The following is a 17800-nucleotide window of genomic DNA, read 5'->3' on the forward strand; positions in this document are numbered from 1 at the left end:
ACCTAGACACTACACTGTTGTCTACAGAAACACCTAGACACTACACTGTTGTCTAGGGAAACACCTAGACACTACACTGTTGTCTACAGAAACACCTAGACACTACACTGTTGTCTACAGAAACACCTAGACACTACACTGTTGTCTACAGAAACACCTAGACACTACACTGTTGTCTACAGAAACACCTAGACACTACACTGTTGTCTACGGAAACACCTAGACACTACACTGTTGTCTACAGAAACACCTAGACACTACACTGTTGTCTACAGAAACACCTAGACACTACACTGTTGTCTGGGGAAACACCTAGACACTACACTGTTGTCTGGGGAAACACCTAGACACTACACTGTTGTCTGGGGAAACACCTAGACACTACACTGTTGTCTACAGAAACACCTAGACACTACACTGTTGTCTACAGAAACACCTAGACACTACACTGTTGTCTACAGAAACACCTAGACACTACACTGTTGTCTGGGGAAACACCTAGACACTACACTGTTGTCTACAGAAACACCTAGACACTACACTGTTGTCTGGGGAAACACCTAGACACTACACTGTTGTCTACAGAAACACCTAGACACTACACTGTTGTCTGCAGAAACACCTAGACACTACACTGTTGTCTGGGGAAACACCTAGACACTACACTGTTGTCTACAGAAACACCTAGACACTACACTGTTGTCTACAGAAACACCTAGACACTACACTGTTGTCTGGGGAAACACCTAGACACTACACTGTTGTCTACAGAAACACCTAGACACTACACTGTTGTCTGGGGAAACACCTAGACACTACACTGTTGTCTAGAGAAACACCTAGACACTACACTGTTGTCTACAGAAACACCTAGACACTACACTGTTGTCTGGGGAAACACCTAGACACTACACTGTTGTCTGCGGAAACACCTAGACACTACACTGTTGTCTGAGAAACACCTAGACACTACACTGTTGTCTACAGAAACACCTAGACACTACACTGTTGTCTGCGGAAACACCTAGACACTACACTGTTGTCTACAGAAACACCTAGACACTACACTGTTGTCTACAGAAACACCTAGACACTACACTGTTGTCTACAGAAACACCTAGACACTACACTGTTGTCTACAGAAACACCTAGACACTACACTGTTGTCTGCGGAAACACCTAGACACTACACTGTTGTCTGCGGAAACACCTAGACACTACACTGTTGTCTACAGAAACACCTAGACACTACACTGTTGTCTACAGAAACACCTAGACACTACACTGTTGTCTACAGAAACACCTAGACACTACACTGTTGTCTGGGGAAACACCTAGACACTACACTGTTGTCTACAGAAACACCTAGACACTACACTGTTGTCTACGGAAACACCTAGACACTACACTGTTGTCTACAGAAACACCTAGACACTACACTGTTGTCTGGGGAAACACCTAGACACTACACTGTTGTCTACAGAAACACCTAGACACTACACTGTTGTCTACAGAAACACCTAGACACTACACTGTTGTCTAGGGAAACACCTAGACACTACACTGTTGTCTACAGAAACACCTAGACACTACACTGTTGTCTACAGAAACACCTAGACACTACACTGTTGTCTACAGAAACACCTAGACACTACACTGTTGTCTACGGAAACACCTAGACACTACACTGTTGTCTACAGAAACACCTAGACACTACACTGTTGTCTACAGAAACACCTAGACACTACACTGTTGTCTACAGAAACACCTAGACACTACACTGTTGTCTACAGAAACACCTAGACACTACACTGTTGTCTACAGAAACACCTAGACACTACACTGTTGTCTACAGAAACACCTAGACACTACACTGTTGTCTACAGAAACACCTAGACACTACACTGTTGTCTACAGAAACACCTAGACACTACACTGTTGTCTACAGAAACACCTAGACACTACACTGTTGTCTACAGAAACACCTAGACACTACACTGTTGTCTACAGAAACACCTAGACACTACACTGTTGTCTGGGAAACACCTAGACACTACACTGTTGTCTACAGAAACACCTAGACACTACACTGTTGTCTACAGAAACACCTAGACACTACACTGTTGTCTACAGAAACACCTAGACACTACACTGTTGTCTACAGAAACACCTAGACACTACACTGTTGTCTGGGAAACACCTAGACACTACACTGTTGTCTACAGAAACACCTAGACACTACACTGTTGTCTGGAGAAACACCTAGACACTACACTGTTGTCTACAGAAACACCTAGACACTACACTGTTGTCTGGGGAAACACCTAGACACTACACTGTTGTCTACAGAAACACCTAGACACTACACTGTTGTCTACAGAAACACCTAGACACTACACTGTTGTCTGCGGAAACACCTAGACACTACACTGTTGTCTACAGAAACACCTAGACACTACACTGTTGTCTACAGAAACACCTAGACACTACACTGTTGTCTGGGGAAACACCTAGACACTACACTGTTGTCTGGGGAAACACCTAGACACTACACTGTTGTCTACAGAAACACCTAGACACTACACTGTTGTCTACAGAAACACCTAGACACTACACTGTTGTCTACAGAAACACCTAGACACTACACTGTTGTCTACAGAAACACCTAGACACTACACTGTTGTCTACAGAAACACCTAGACACTACACTGTTGTCTACGGAAACACCTAGACACTACACTGTTGTCTACAGAAACACCTAGACACTACACTGTTGTCTGGGGAAACACCTAGACACTACACTGTTGTCTACAGAAACACCTAGACACTACACTGTTGTCTACAGAAACACCTAGACACTACACTGTTGTCTGGGGAAACACCTAGACACTACACTGTTGTCTGGGGAAACACCTAGACACTACACTGTTGTCTACAGAAACACCTAGACACTACACTGTTGTCTGGGGAAACACCTAGACACTACACTGTTGTCTACAGAAACACCTAGACACTACACTGTTGTCTGCAGAAACACCTAGACACTACACTGTTGTCTACAGAAACACCTAGACACTACACTGTTGTCTACAGAAACACCTAGACACTACACTGTTGTCTACAGAAACACCTAGACACTACACTGTTGTCTAGAGAAACACCTAGACACTACACTGTTGTCTGGGGAAACACCTAGACACTACACTGTTGTCTACAGAAACACCTAGACACTACACTGTTGTCTACAGAAACACCTAGACACTACACTGTTGTCTACAGAAACACCTAGACACTACACTGTTGTCTACAGAAACACCTAGACACTACACTGTTGTCTACAGAAACACCTAGACACTACACTGTTGTCTGGGGAAACACCTAGACACTACACTGTTGTCTACAGAAACACCTAGACACTACACTGTTGTCTGGGGAAACACCTAGACACTACACTGTTGTCTACAGAAACACCTAGACACTACACTGTTGTCTGCGAAACACCTAGACACTACACTGTTGTCTACAGAAACACCTAGACACTACACTGTTGTCTACAGAAACACCTAGACACTACACTGTTGTCTGGGGAAACACCTAGACACTACACTGTTGTCTGGGGAAACACCTAGACACTACACTGTTGTCTACAGAAACACCTAGACACTACACTGTTGTCTACAGAAACACCTAGACACTACACTGTTGTCTACAGAAACACCTAGACACTACACTGTTGTCTACAGAAACACCTAGACACTACACTGTTGTCTACAGAAACACCTAGACACTACACTGTTGTCTGGGGAAACACCTAGACACTACACTGTTGTCTACAGAAACACCTAGACACTACACTGTTGTCTACAGAAACACCTAGACACTACACTGTTGTCTGGGGAAACACCTAGACACTACACTGTTGTCTACAGAAACACCTAGACACTACACTGTTGTCTATAGAAACACCTAGACACTACACTGTTGTCTACAGAAACACCTAGACACTACACTGTTGTCTACAGAAACACCTAGACACTACACTATGACAGAGGAAGCAGTTGACACAGACCCAGGCTGGGATCATATGACAGAGGAAGTAGTTAAAAATTATTGTAAATGAATGCTTCTATAGTCTATTTCCTGACAAAGCATTGCTATAAACTACTAGACCATCCAGATAGACAGTGTGGCGGCATCTCTCTTCCTTCTATGGCAGAGGATGTAGGTAAGGGATGCGTTGCCATGGTGATCTGGTCCACAGGGCAGGGCTCTGAGACATTGCCATGGTGATCATGGTGTCCAGGGCGGGGCTCGGGGGCCACAGGAGGGAAGATGTGATCAGAATCAGAAACCACGGCCAGTGTTCCTCTTCCACAGCTGCTCTAGTCTGCTGTTAACATGTTCATGTGGTCTTTTACAACAGAGGCTGCTGGGCAGGTGGTTAGGGGGCAGCAAGGTGACCCCTGGTTTAGCAGGGGGGCAGGGAGGGGTCAGGAGGGTGTCAGCCTTGGCAGAACAGGGAAGGAAGGGTTAGGGGGGGGCGGTGAAGGGGGGCAGGAGGGTGTCAGCCTAGGCAGAACAGGGAAGGAAGGGTTAGGGGGCAGTGAAGGGGCAGGAGGGTGTCAGCCTTGGCAGAACAGGGAAGGAAGGGTTAGGGGGGCAGTGAAGGGGCAGGAGGGTGTCAGCCTTGGCAGAACAGGGAAGGAAGGGTTAGGGGGGCAGTGAAGGGGGGCAGGAGGGTGTCAGCCTTGGCAGAACAGGGGAAGGAAGGGTTAGGGGGCAGTGAAGGGGGGCAGGAGGGTGTCAGCCTTGGCAGAACAGGGAAGGAAGGGTTAGGGGGGGCAGTGAAGGGGGGCAGGAGGGTGTCAGCCTTGGCAGAACAGGGAAGGAAGGGTTAGGGGGGGGCAGTGAAGGGGGCAGGAGGGTGTCAGCCTTGGCAGGACAGGGAAGGAAGGGTTAGGGGGGGGCAGTGAAGGGGGGCAGGAGGGTGTCAGCCTAGGCAGAACAGGGAAGGAAGGGTTAGGGGGCAGTGAAGGGGGGCAGGAGGGTGTCAGCCTAGGCAGAACAGGGAAGGAAGGGTTAGGGGGCAGTGAAGGGGGGCAGGAGGGTGTCAGCCTTGGCAGAACAGGGAAGGAAGGGTTAGGGGGGCAGTGAAGGGGGCAGGAGGGTGTCAGCCTTGGCAGAACAGGGAAGGAAGGGTTAGGGGGGGGCAGTGAAGGGGCAGGAGGGTGTCAGCCTAGGCAGAACAGGGAAGGAAGGGTTAGGGGGGCAGTGAAGGGGGCAGGAGGGTGTCAGCCTTGGCAGAACAGGGGAAGGAAGGGTTAGGGGGGCAGTGAAGGGGGCAGGAGGGTGTCAGCCTAGGCAGAACAGGGAAGGAAGGGTTAGGGGGGGGCAGTGAAGGGGGCAGGAGGGTGTCAGCCTTGGCAGGACAGGGAAGGAAGGGTTAGGGGGGGCAGTGAAGGGGGCAGGAGGGTGTCAGCCTTGGCAGAACAGGGAAGGAAGGGTTAGGGGGGGGCAGTGAAGGGGGGCAGGAGGGTGTCAGCCTAGGCAGAACAGGGAAGGAAGGGTTAGGGGAGGCAGTGAAGGGGGGCAGGAGGGTGTCAGCCTTGGCAGAACAGGGAAGGAAGGGTTAGGGGGGGGCAGTGAAGGGGGCAGGAGGGGTGTCAGCCTAGGCAGAACAGGGAAGGAAGGGGTTAGGGGAGGCAGTGAAGGGGGCAGGAGGGTGTCAGCCTTGGCAGAACAGGGAAGGAAGGGTTAGGGGGCAGTGAAGGGGCAGGAGGGTGTCAGCCTTGGCAGAACAGGGAAGGAAGGGTTAGGGGGGGCAGTGAAGGGGAAGGAGGGTGTCAGCCTTGGCAGAACAGGGAAGGAAGGGTTAGGGGAGGCAGTGAAGGGGAAGGAGGGTGTCAGCCTTGGCAGAACAGGGAAGGAAGGGTTAGGGGGGCAGCTAGACACACTGCAGTGAGACTAATGACATTCTGACCAGGAAAGGGAAGGCTGGGAATGGAACTCTCTGTTGACAGACTGCGTTGAGGAATAATGCTCCTCTCAGCTGTTCCTCCGACAGGGCTGTTCTTTCATCTCTCAGATCGGGAGATCTGTATCATTGTCGAGGGCGACAGCCTCAGCCTCCATCTCAACCTCTGTCTCCTCTCCTCTCTGCCTTTGTCTCGCAGCGAGACTAACCGTCAGTGGGCGTCTGATCACTGAAGCTGAACGGCGCTGGACCAGATCTTAGAACACAGCAGGGAGGGAGACGACAGAAGCTACTGGTCAAACTGCAGAGACTGTAGAGACATCCCAGTTCTCTGGGGACGAGACAGAACACACAGAGATAGAGACATCCCAGTTCTCTGGGGAAGAGACAGAACACACAGAGATAGAGACATCCCAGTTCTCTGGGGAAGAGACAGAACACACAGAGATAGAGACATCCCAGTTCTCTGGGGACGAGACAGAACACACAGAGATACTTAGAGGGGGGGAAGAGACAGAACACACAGAGATACTTAGGGGGAAGAGACAGAACACACAGAGATACTTAGAGGGGGGAGAGACAGAACACACAGAGATACTTAGAGGGGGGGAAGAGACAGAACACACAGAGATACTTAGAGGGGGGGGGGAGAGACAGAACACACAGACATACTTAGAGGGAGTGAAGAGACAGAACACACAGAGATACTTAGAGGGGGTGAAGAGACAGAACACACAGAGATACTTAGAGGGGGTGAAGAGACAGAACACACAGAGATAGAGACATCCCAGTTCTCTGGGGAAGAGACAGAACACACAGAGATAGAGACATCCCAGTTCTCTGGGGAAGAGACAGAACACACAGAGATAGAGACATCCCAGTTCTCTGGGGAAGAGACAGAACACACAGAGATAGAGACATCCCAGTTCTCTGGGGAAGAGACAGAACACACAGAGATAGAGACATCCCAGTTCTCTGGGGAAGCGACAGAACACACAGAGATACTTAGAGGGGGGGGAGACAGAACACACAGATATACTTAGAGGGGGGGAGAGACAGAACATACAGAGATACTTAGAAGGGGTGAAGAGACAGAACACACAGAGATACTTAGAGGGGGGGAGAGACAGAACACACAGAGATACTTAGAGGGGTGAAGAGACAGAACACACAGAGATACATAGAGGGGAAGAGACAGAACACACAGAGATACTTAGAGGGGGGGGGAGAGACAGAACACACAGAGATACTTAGAGGGGGGTGAAGAGACAGAACACACAGAGATACTTAGAGGGGGGTGAAGAGACAGAACATACAGAGATACTTAGAGGGGGGGGAGACAGAACATACAGAGATACTTAGAGGGGGGAGAGACAGAACATACAGAGATTTTAAGAGGGGGTGAAAAGACAGAACATACAGAGATACTTAGAGGGGGGGAGGAGACAGAACACACAGATATACTTAGAGGGGGGGAGAGACAGAACACACAGAGATACTTAGAGGGGGTGAAGAGACAGAACACACAGAGATACTTAGAGGGGGTGAAGAGACAGAACATACAGAGATTTTAAGAGGGGGTGAAAAGACAGAACATACAGAGATACTTAGAGGGGGGGAGGAGACAGAACATACAGAGATACTTAGAGGGGGAAGAGACAGAACACACAGAGATACTTAGAGGGGGAAGAGACAGAACACACAGAGATACTTAGAGGGGGGAAGAGACAGAACACACAGAGATACTTAGAGGGGGAAGAGACAGAACACACAGAGATACTTAGAGGGGGAAGAGACAGAACACACAGAGATACTTAGAGGGGGAAGAGACAGAACACACAGAGATACTTAGAGGGGGAGAGACAGAACACACAGAGATACTTAGAGGGGGTGAAGAGACAGAACACACAGAGATACTTAGAGGGGGGAAGAGACAGAACACACAGAGATACTTAGAGGGGGGAAGAGACAGAACACACAGAGATACTTAGAGGGGGGAAGAGACAGAACACACAGAGATACTTAGAGGGGGGAGAGACAGAACACACAGAGATACTTAGAGGGAGGAAGAGACAGAACACACAGAGATACTTAGAGGGGGAGAAGAGACAGAACACACAGAGATACTTAGAGGGGGAGAGACAGAACACACAGAGATACTTAGAGGGGGAAGAGACAGAACACACAGAGATACTTAGAGGGGGGAGAGACAGAACACACAGAGATACTTAGAGGGGGGAAGAGACAGAACACACAGAGATACTTAGAGGGGGTGAAGAGACAGAACACACAGAGATACTTAGAGGGGGAGAGACAGAACACACAGAGATACTTAGAGGGGGTGAAGAGACAGAACACACAGAGATACTTAGAGGGGGTGAAGAGACAGAACACACAGAGATACTTAGAGGGGGTGAAGAGACAGAACACACAGAGATACTTAGAGGGGGTGAAGAGACAGAACACACAGAGATACTTAGAGGGGGGAGAGACAGAACACACAGAGATACTTAGAGGGGTGAAGAGACAGAACATACAGAGATACTTAGAGGGGGGTGAAGAGACAGAACACACAGAGATACTTAGAGGGGGAGAGACAGAACACACAGAGATACTTAGAGGGGGAAGAGACAGAACACACAGATATACTTAGAGGGGGTGAAGAGTCAGAACACACAGAGATACTTAGAGGGGGAAGAGACAGAACACACAGATATACTTAGAGGGGGTGAAGAGTCAGAACACACAGAGATACTTAGAGGGGGAAGAGACAGAACACACAGATATACTTAGAGGGGGAGAGACAGAACATACAGAGATACTTAGAGGGGGGAAGAGACAGAACACACAGAGATACTTAGAGGGGGAAGAGACAGAACACACAGAGATACTTAGAGGGGGGAAGAGACAGAACACACAGATATACTTAGAGGGGGTGAAGAGTCAGAACACACAGAGATACTTAGAGGGGAAGAGACAGAACACACAGAGATACTTAGAGGGGGGAGAGACAGAACACACAGAGATACTTAGAGGGGGAAGAGACAGAACACACAGAGATACTTAGAGGGGGGGAAGAGACAGAACACACAGAGATACTTAGAGGGGGAAGAGACAGAACACACAGAGATACTTAGAGGGTGGGGGGAGACAGAACACACAGAGACACTTAGAGGGGTGAAGAGACAGAACACACAGAGATACTTAGAGGGGTGGGGGGAGTGAAGCAGGATATACAGTGAGGAACCTGGGGAGGGAGGGGATACTGTGTGGAGCTTCAGAGTGTTCCCCTGAGAGTCAGTAGTATTTTGGAGAGAGGGGAAGAAACAGATGGGTGTTTTATCACCAACCCTCCTGGCGACTGCTACCTGGTGGGGAGGAGGGCATTTTACTCTAGGCTGTTAACCAGGACCAGGATGTAATGCTTCCCTGAGGACCAGGATGTAATGTTTCCCTGTAGTGGTTCCCTGAGGACCAGGATGTAATGTTTCCCTGTAGTGGTTCCCTGAGGACCAGGATGTAATGTTTCCCTGTAGTGGTTCCCTGAGGACCAGGATGTAATGTTTCCCTGTAGTGGTTCCCTGAGGACCAGGATGTAATGTTTCCCTGTAGTGGTTCCCTGAGGACCAGGATGTAATGTTTCCCTGTAGTGGTTCCCTGAGGACCAGGTTGTAATGTTTCCCTGTAGTGGTTCCCTGAGGACCAGGATGTAATGTTTCCCTGTAGTGGTTCCCTGAGGACCAGGATGTAATGTTTCCCTATTGTGGTTCCCTGAGGACCAGGATGTAATGTTTCCCTGTAGTGGTTCCCTGAGGACCAGGATGTAATGTTTCCCTGTAGTGGTTCCCTGAGGACCAGGATGTAATATTTCCCTGTAGTGGATCCCTGGGGACCAGGATGTAATGTTTCCCTGTAGTGGTTCCCTGAGGACCAGGATGTAATGTTTCCCTGTAGTGGTTCCCTGGGGACCAGGATGTAATGTTTCCCTGTAGTGGTTCCCTGAGGACCAGGATGTAATGTTTCCCTGTAGTGGTTCCCTGAGGACCAGGATGTAATGTTTCCCTGTAGTGGTTCCCTGAGGACCAGGATGTAATGTTTCCCTGTAGTGGTTCCCTGAGGACCAGGATGTAATGTTTCCCTGTAGTGGTTCCCTGAGGACCAGGATGTAATGTTTCCCTGTAGTGGTTCCCTGAGGACCAGGATGTAATGTTTCCCTGTAGTGGTTCCCTGAGGACCAGGATGTAATGTTTCCCTGTAGTGGTTCCCTGAGGACCAGGATGTAATGTTTCCCTGTAGTGGTTCCCCTGAGGACCAGGATGTAATGTTTCCCTGTAGTGGTTCCCTGAGGACCAGGATGTAATGTTTCCCTGTAGTGGTTCTCTGAGGACCAGGATGTAATGTTTCCCTGTAGTGGTTCCCTGAGGACCAGGATGTAATGTTTCCCTGTAGTGGTTCCCTGAGGACCAGGATGTAATGTTTCCCTGTAGTGGTTCTCTGAGGACCAGGATGTAATGTTTCCCTGTGGTGGTTCCCTGAGGACCAGGATGTAATGTTTCCCTGTAGTGGTTCCCTGAGGACCAGGATGTAATGTTTCCCTGTAGTGGTTCCCTGAGGACCAGGATGTAATGTTTCCCTGTAGTGGTTCACTGAGGACCAGGATGTAATGTTTCCCTGTAGTGGTTCCCTGAGGACCAGGATGTAATGTTTCCCTGTTGTGGTTCCCTGAGGACCAGGACGTAATGTTTCCCTGTAGTGGTTCTCTGAGGACCAGGATGTAATGTTTCCCTGTAGTGGTTCCCTGAGGACCAGGATGTAATGTTTCCCTGTTGTGGTTCCCTGAGGACCAGGACGTAATGTTTCCCTGTAGTGAACATATTGCGCCATTCCTGGAGACTAACCAGCCCTCTCTCTCTCCTCTCTCTCTCCTCCAGACCATCGTGTCCTTCCAGGTGTCAGTTAAAGAGGAGGACTGGATCGTAGCGACCCTGGAGCAGTCTGACCTGCGGGAGAACGTGACGGGGTACGCTGCCCGGGTGATGGGCGAGCCCCGAACGCACCTGCTGCCGTTCCTGAACCTGACCGACCCCACCGCGACCCCGCTGGTCTTTAACTCCTCCTACCACGGACTCTGCTACACCGTTAGCCTGCTGCTCAGACAGGGAAAGACCTGGTCCAAGTCCGTCCAGACTGTAGCTGTTCTCACCAGTAAGTATTCAGACAGGGAAGACCTGGTCCCAGTCCGTCCAGACTGTAGCTGTTCTCAGCAGTAAGTATTCAGACAGGGGAAAGACCTGGTCCCAGTCCGTCCAGACTGTAGCTGTTCTCAGCAGTAAGTATTCAGACAGGGAAAGACCTGGTCCCAGTCCGTCCAGACTGTAGCTGTTCTCAGCAGTAAGAACATGGTTGTGTTGTCTTCATCGTTTCAGGCTGAAGAACTGGTCTGAATCCACCTCAGTACTGGATGTTTTAGACCAGTCTCTGTTCTCTCATAGATCCACTATGTGCTTGCCTTGTTGGCCCTCATCTCTCTTCTCTTCCCTGTGGAGGTTGTAGTGGTCGTTGTGTCCCTACACCAGGCAGTCAGTCAGTCCTGATGTGTATCTGCTGTCTGTCTGTCTGTCCCCCCCGCAGAGCCACGTCCGGTGGACAGTGTGGTGATCTCAGACTACGGAGAGGCTCCAGAGACAGGGGTGGTGTTTGAGATCAGCTCCCCAGAGAACAACGTCTTCAGTCGGGTCAACATCAGCTACGCAGAGGGCCGGGAGCAGAGATCCATGCTCTATAAAGGTGAGGCCTCTGGCTGGACAGACTGGATCAACAGGTGAAAGCTGAATAGCCTGTTCAGAGCAGTTCAGTGTTGAATCCACTGAGTTTAGCAGGTCTGTATTAGGTCATGTTTGGGGCAGACACACCAATCCAGAGCAGTTCAGTGTTGAATCCACTGAGTTTAGCAGGTCTGTATTAGGTCATGTTTGGGGCAGACACACCAATCCAGAGCAGTTCAGTGTTGAATCCACTGAGTTTAGCAGGTCTGTATTAGGTCATGTTTGGGGCAGACACACCAATCCAGAGCAGTTCAGTGTTGAATCCACTGAGTTTAGCAGGTCTGTATTAGGTCATGTTTGGGGCAGACACACCAATCCAGAGCAGTTCAGTGTTGAATCCACTGAGTTTAGCAGGTCTGTATTAGGTCATGTTTGGGGCAGACACACCAATCCAGAGCAGTTCAGTGTTGAATCCACTGAGTTTAGCAGGTCTGTATTAGGTCATGTTTGGGGCAGACACACCAATCCAGAGCAGTTCAGTGTTGAATCCACTGAGTTTAGCAGGTCTGTATTAGGTCATGTTTGGGGCAGACACACCAATCCAGAGCAGTTCAGTGTTGAATCCACTGAGTTTAGCAGGTGTGTATTAGGTCATGTTTGGGGCAGACACACCAATCCAGAGCAGTTCAGTGTTGAATCCACTGAGTTTAGCAGGTCTGTATTAGGTCATGTTTGGGGCAGACACACCAATCCAGAGCAGTTCAGTGTTGAATCCACTGAGTTTAGCAGGTGTGTATTAGGTCATGTTTGGGGCAGACACACCAATCCAGAGCAGTTCAGTGTTGAATCCACTGAGTTTAGCAGGTCTGTATTAGGTCATGTTTGGGGCAGACACACCAATCCAGAGCAGTTCAGTGTTGAATCCACTGAGTTTAGCAGGTCTGTATTAGGTCATGTTTGGGGCAGACACACCAATCCAGAGCAGTTCAGTGTTGAATCCACTGAGTTTAGCAGGTCTGTATTAGGTCATGTTTGGGGCAGACACACCAATCCAGAGCAGTTCAGTGTTGAATCCACTGAGTTTAGCAGGTCTGTATTAGGTCATGTTTGGGGCAGACACACCAATCCAGAGCAGTTCAGTGTTGAATCCACTGAGTTTAGCAGGTCTGTATTAGGTCATGTTTGGGGCAGACACACCAATCCAGAGCAGTTCAGTGTTGAATCCACTGAGTTTAGCAGGTCTGTATTAGGTCATGTTTGGGGCAGACACACCAATCCAGAGCAGTTCAGTGTTGAATCCACTGAGTTTAGCAGGTCTGTATTAGGTCATGTTTGGGGCAGACACACCAATCCAGAGCAGTTCAGTGTTGAATCCACTGAGTTTAGCAGGTCTGTATTAGGTCATGTTTGGGGCAGACACACCAATCCAAATCAGACTTCAGTGTTTCCTGATCAGAAACACAAGTGGAAGACTAATGTGTTCTGTCCTCAAATGTCTATAAAGCAGACTGTTCTGTGTTATAGACTTCTACAATGGGAAGACTAATGTGTTCTGTCCTCAAATGTCTATAAAGCAGACTGTTCTGTGTTATAGACTTCTACAATGGGAAGACTAATGTGTTCTGTCCTCAAATGTCTATAAAGCAGACTGTTCTGTGTTATAGACTTCTACAATGGGAAGACTAATGTGTTCTGTCCTCAAATGTCTATAAAGCAGACTGTTCTGTGTTATAGACTTCTACAATGGGAAGACTAATGTGTTCTGTCCTCAAATTTCTATAAAGCAGACTGTTCTGTGTTATAGACTTCTACAATGGGAAGACTAATGTGTTCTGTCCTCAAATGTCTATAAAGCAGACTGTTCTGTGTTATAGACTTCTACAATGGGAAGACTAATGTGTTCTGTCCTCAAATGTCTATAAAGCAGACTGTTCTGTGTTATAGACTTCTACAATGGGAAGACTAATGTGTTCTGTCCTCAAATGTCTATAAAGCAGACTGTTCTGTGTTATAGACTTCTACAATGGGAAGACTAATGTGTTCTGTCCTCAAATGTCTATAAAGCAGACTGTTCTGTGTTATAGACTTCTACAATGGGAAGACTAATGTGTTCTGTCCTCAAATGTCTATAAAGCAGACTGTTCTGTGTTATAGACTTCTACAATGGGAAGACTAATGTGTTCTGTCCTCAAATGTCTATAAAGCAGACTGTTCTGTGTTATAGACTTCTACAATGGGAAGACTAATGTGTTTACATTTACATTTTAGTCATTTAGCAGACGCTCTTATCCAGAGCAACATACAGGAGCAATTAGGGTTAAGTGCCTTGCTCAAGGGCACATCGACAGATTCTTCACCTAGTCGGCTCGGGGATTAGAACCAGCGACCTTTCGGTTACTGGCACAACGCTCTTAACCACTAAGCTACCTGTGTTCTGTGTTATAGACTTCTATAAAGGAAAGACTGTGTTTAAACACTGGCTCCCGGGACGTGTTACAGCAACATCTCCTTCCAGCTGATCTCTGAAGCTACAGTCAACAGAACCACACTGGTCCGACGCAGCGACCTGACCCATGTACCCCAGCAACACAGGACAGGTAACTAACTACATAACCCACGAGCCCCGGCAACACAGGACAGGTAACTAACTACATAACCCACGAGCCCCGGCAACACAGGACAGGTAACTAACTACATAACCCACGAGCCCCAGCAACACAGGACAGGTAACTAACTACATAACCCACGAGCCCCGGCAACACAGGACAGGTAACTAACTACATAACCCACGAGACCCCGGCAACACAGGACAGGTAACTAACTACATAACCCACGAGCCCCGGCAACACAGGACAGGTAACTAACTACATAACCCACGAGCCCCGGCAACACAGGACAGGTAACTAACTCACATAACCCACGAGCCCTAGCAACTCAGGACAGGTAACTAACTACATAACCCACGAGCCCCGGCAACACAGGACAGGTAACTAACTACATAACCCACGAGCCCCAGCAACACAGGACAGGTAACTAACTACATAACCCACGATCCCCGGCAACTCAGGACAGGTAACTAACTACATAACCCACGAGCCCCGGCAACACAGGACAGGTAACTACCTACATAACCCACGAGCCCCGGCAACACAGGACAGGTAACTAACTACATAACCCACGAGCCCCGGCAACACAGGACAGGTAACTAACTACATAACCCACGAGCCCCGGCAACTCAGGACAGGTAACTAACTACATAACCCACGAGCCCCGGCAACACAGGACAGGTAACTAACTACATAACCCACGAGCCCCGGCAACTCAGGACAGGTAACTAACTACATAACCCACGATCCCCGGCAACACAGGACAGGTAACTAACTACATATCCCACGAGCCCCGGCAACACAGGACAGGTAACTAACTACATAACCCACGAGCCCCGGCAACTCAGGACAGGTAACTAACTACATAACCCACGAGCCCCAGCAACACAGGACAGGTAACTAACTACATAACCCACGAGCCCCGGCAACACAGGACAGGTAACTAACTACATAACCCACGAGCCCCGGCAACTCAGAACAGGTAACTAACTACATAACCCACGATCCCCGGCAACACAGGACAGGTAACTAACTACATATCCCACGAGCCCCGGCAACACAGGACAGGTAACTAACTACATAACCCACGAGCCCGGCAACTCAGGACAGGTAACTAACTACATAACCCACGAGCCCCAGCAACACAGGACAGGTAACTAACTACATAACCCACGAGCCCCAGCAACACAGGACAGGTAACTAACTACATAACCCACGAGCCCCGGCAACACAGGACAGGTAACTAACTACATAACCCACGAGCCCCGGCAACACAGGACAGGTAACTAACTACATAACCCACGAGCCCCGGCAACTCAGGACAGGTAACTAACTACATAACCCACGAGCCCCGGCAACACAGGACAGGTAACTAACTACATAACCCACGAGCCCCGGCAACACAGGACAGGTAACTAACTACATAACCCACAAGCCCCGGCAACACAGGACAGGTAACTAACTACATAACCCATGTACCCCAGCAACACAGGACAGGTAACTAACTACATAACCCACGAGCCCCGGCAACACAGGACAGGTAACTAACTACATAACCCACGAGCCCCGGCAACACAGGACAGGTAACTAACTACATAACCCACGAGCCCCGGCAACACAGGACAGGTAACTAACTACATAACCCACGTACCCCAGCAACACAGGACAGGTAACTACCTACATAACCCACGATCCCCGCAACACAGGACAGGTAACTAACTACATAACCCACGTACCCCAGCAACACAGGACAGGTAACTACCTACATAACCCACGAGCCCCGGCAACACAGGACAGGTAACTAACTACATAACCCACGAGCCCCGGCAACACAGGACAGGTAACTAACTACATAACCCACGAGCCCCGGCAACACAGGACAGGTAACTAACTACATAACCCACGAGCCCGGCAACACAGGACAGGTAACTAACTACATAACCCACGAGCCCCGGCAACACAGGACAGGTAACTAACTACATAACCCACGAGCCCCGGCAACACAGGACAGGTAACTAACTACATAACCCACGAGCCCCAGCAACACAGGACAGGTAACTAACTACATAACCCACGAGCCCCGGCAACACAGGACAGGTAACTAACTACATAACCCACGAGCCCCAGCAACACAGGACAGGTAACTAACTACATAACCCACGATCCCCGGCAACTCAGGACAGGTAACTAACTACATAACCCACGAGCCCCGGCAACACAGGACAGGTAACTACCTACATAACCCACGAGCCCCGGCAACACAGGACAGGTAACTAACTACATAACCCACGAGCCCCGGCAACACAGGACAGGTAACTAACTACATAACCCACGAGCCCCGGCAACTCAGGACAGGTAACTAACTACATAACCCACGAGCCCCGGCAACACAGGACAGGTAACTAACTACATAACCCACGAGCCCCGGCAACTCAGGACAGGTAACTAACTACATAACCCACGAGCCCCGGCAACACAGGACAGGTAACTAACTACATATCCCACGAGCCCCGGCAACACAGGACAGGTAACTAACTACATAACCCACGAGCCCCGGCAACTCAGGACAGGTAACTAACTACATAACCCACGAGCCCCAGCAACACAGGACAGGTAACTAACTACATAACCCACGAGCCCCAGCAACACAGGACAGGTAACTAACTACATATCCCACGAGCCCCGGCAACACAGGACAGGTAACTAACTACATAACCCACGAGCCCCGGCAACACAGGACAGGTAACTAACTACATAACCCACGAGCCCCGGCAACTCAGGACAGGTAACTAACTACATAACCCACGAGCCCCGGCAACACAGGACAGGTAACTAACTACATAACCCACGAGCCCCGGCAACACAGGACAGGTAACTAACTACATAACCCCACAAGCCCCGGCAACACAGGACAGGTAACTAACTACATAACCCATGTACCCCAGCAACACAGGACAGGTAACTAACTACATAACCCACGAGCCCCGGCAACACAGGACAGGTAACTAACTACATAACCCACGAGCCCCGGCAACACAGGACAGGTAACTAACTACATAACCCACGAGCCCCGGCAACACAGGACAGGTAACTAACTACATAACCCACGTACCCCAGCAACACAGGACAGGTAACTACCTACATAACCCACGAGCCCCGGCAACACAGGACAGGTAACTAACTACATAACCCACGTACCCCAGCAACACAGGACAGGTAACTACCTACATAACCCACTTGAGCCCCGGCAACACAGGACAGGTAACTAACTACATAACCCACGAGCCCCGGCAACACAGGACAGGTAACTAACTACATAACCCAGAGCCCCGGCAACACAGGACAGGTAACTAACAACATAACCCACGAGCCCCGGCAACACAGGACAGGTAACTAACTACATAACCCACGAGCCCCGGCAACACAGGACAGGTAACTAACTACATAACCCACGA

General features: G+C 49.4%; 1 protein-coding gene across 1 annotated transcript in view; it reads left to right on the top strand.

Annotated features, from left to right (window-relative positions):
- The window catches only part of LOC121562181 (receptor-type tyrosine-protein phosphatase O-like), a gene marked incomplete at its 3' end in the record, with an annotated part of 138739 nt that overhangs the window by 59476 nt on the left and 61463 nt on the right, over positions 1 to 17800 (top strand). Inside the window, 4 exon segments of the mRNA XM_045217329.1 lie at positions 10906 to 11179; positions 11606 to 11761; positions 14185 to 14220; positions 14223 to 14336. Coding sequence (XP_045073264.1) covers positions 10906 to 11179; positions 11606 to 11761; positions 14185 to 14220; positions 14223 to 14336 — 580 coding nt within the window.

This window comes from Coregonus clupeaformis, unplaced genomic scaffold (assembly GCF_020615455.1).
Source record: "Coregonus clupeaformis isolate EN_2021a unplaced genomic scaffold, ASM2061545v1 scaf1011, whole genome shotgun sequence".
NCBI classification, from domain to species: Eukaryota; Metazoa; Chordata; class Actinopteri; order Salmoniformes; family Salmonidae; genus Coregonus; species Coregonus clupeaformis.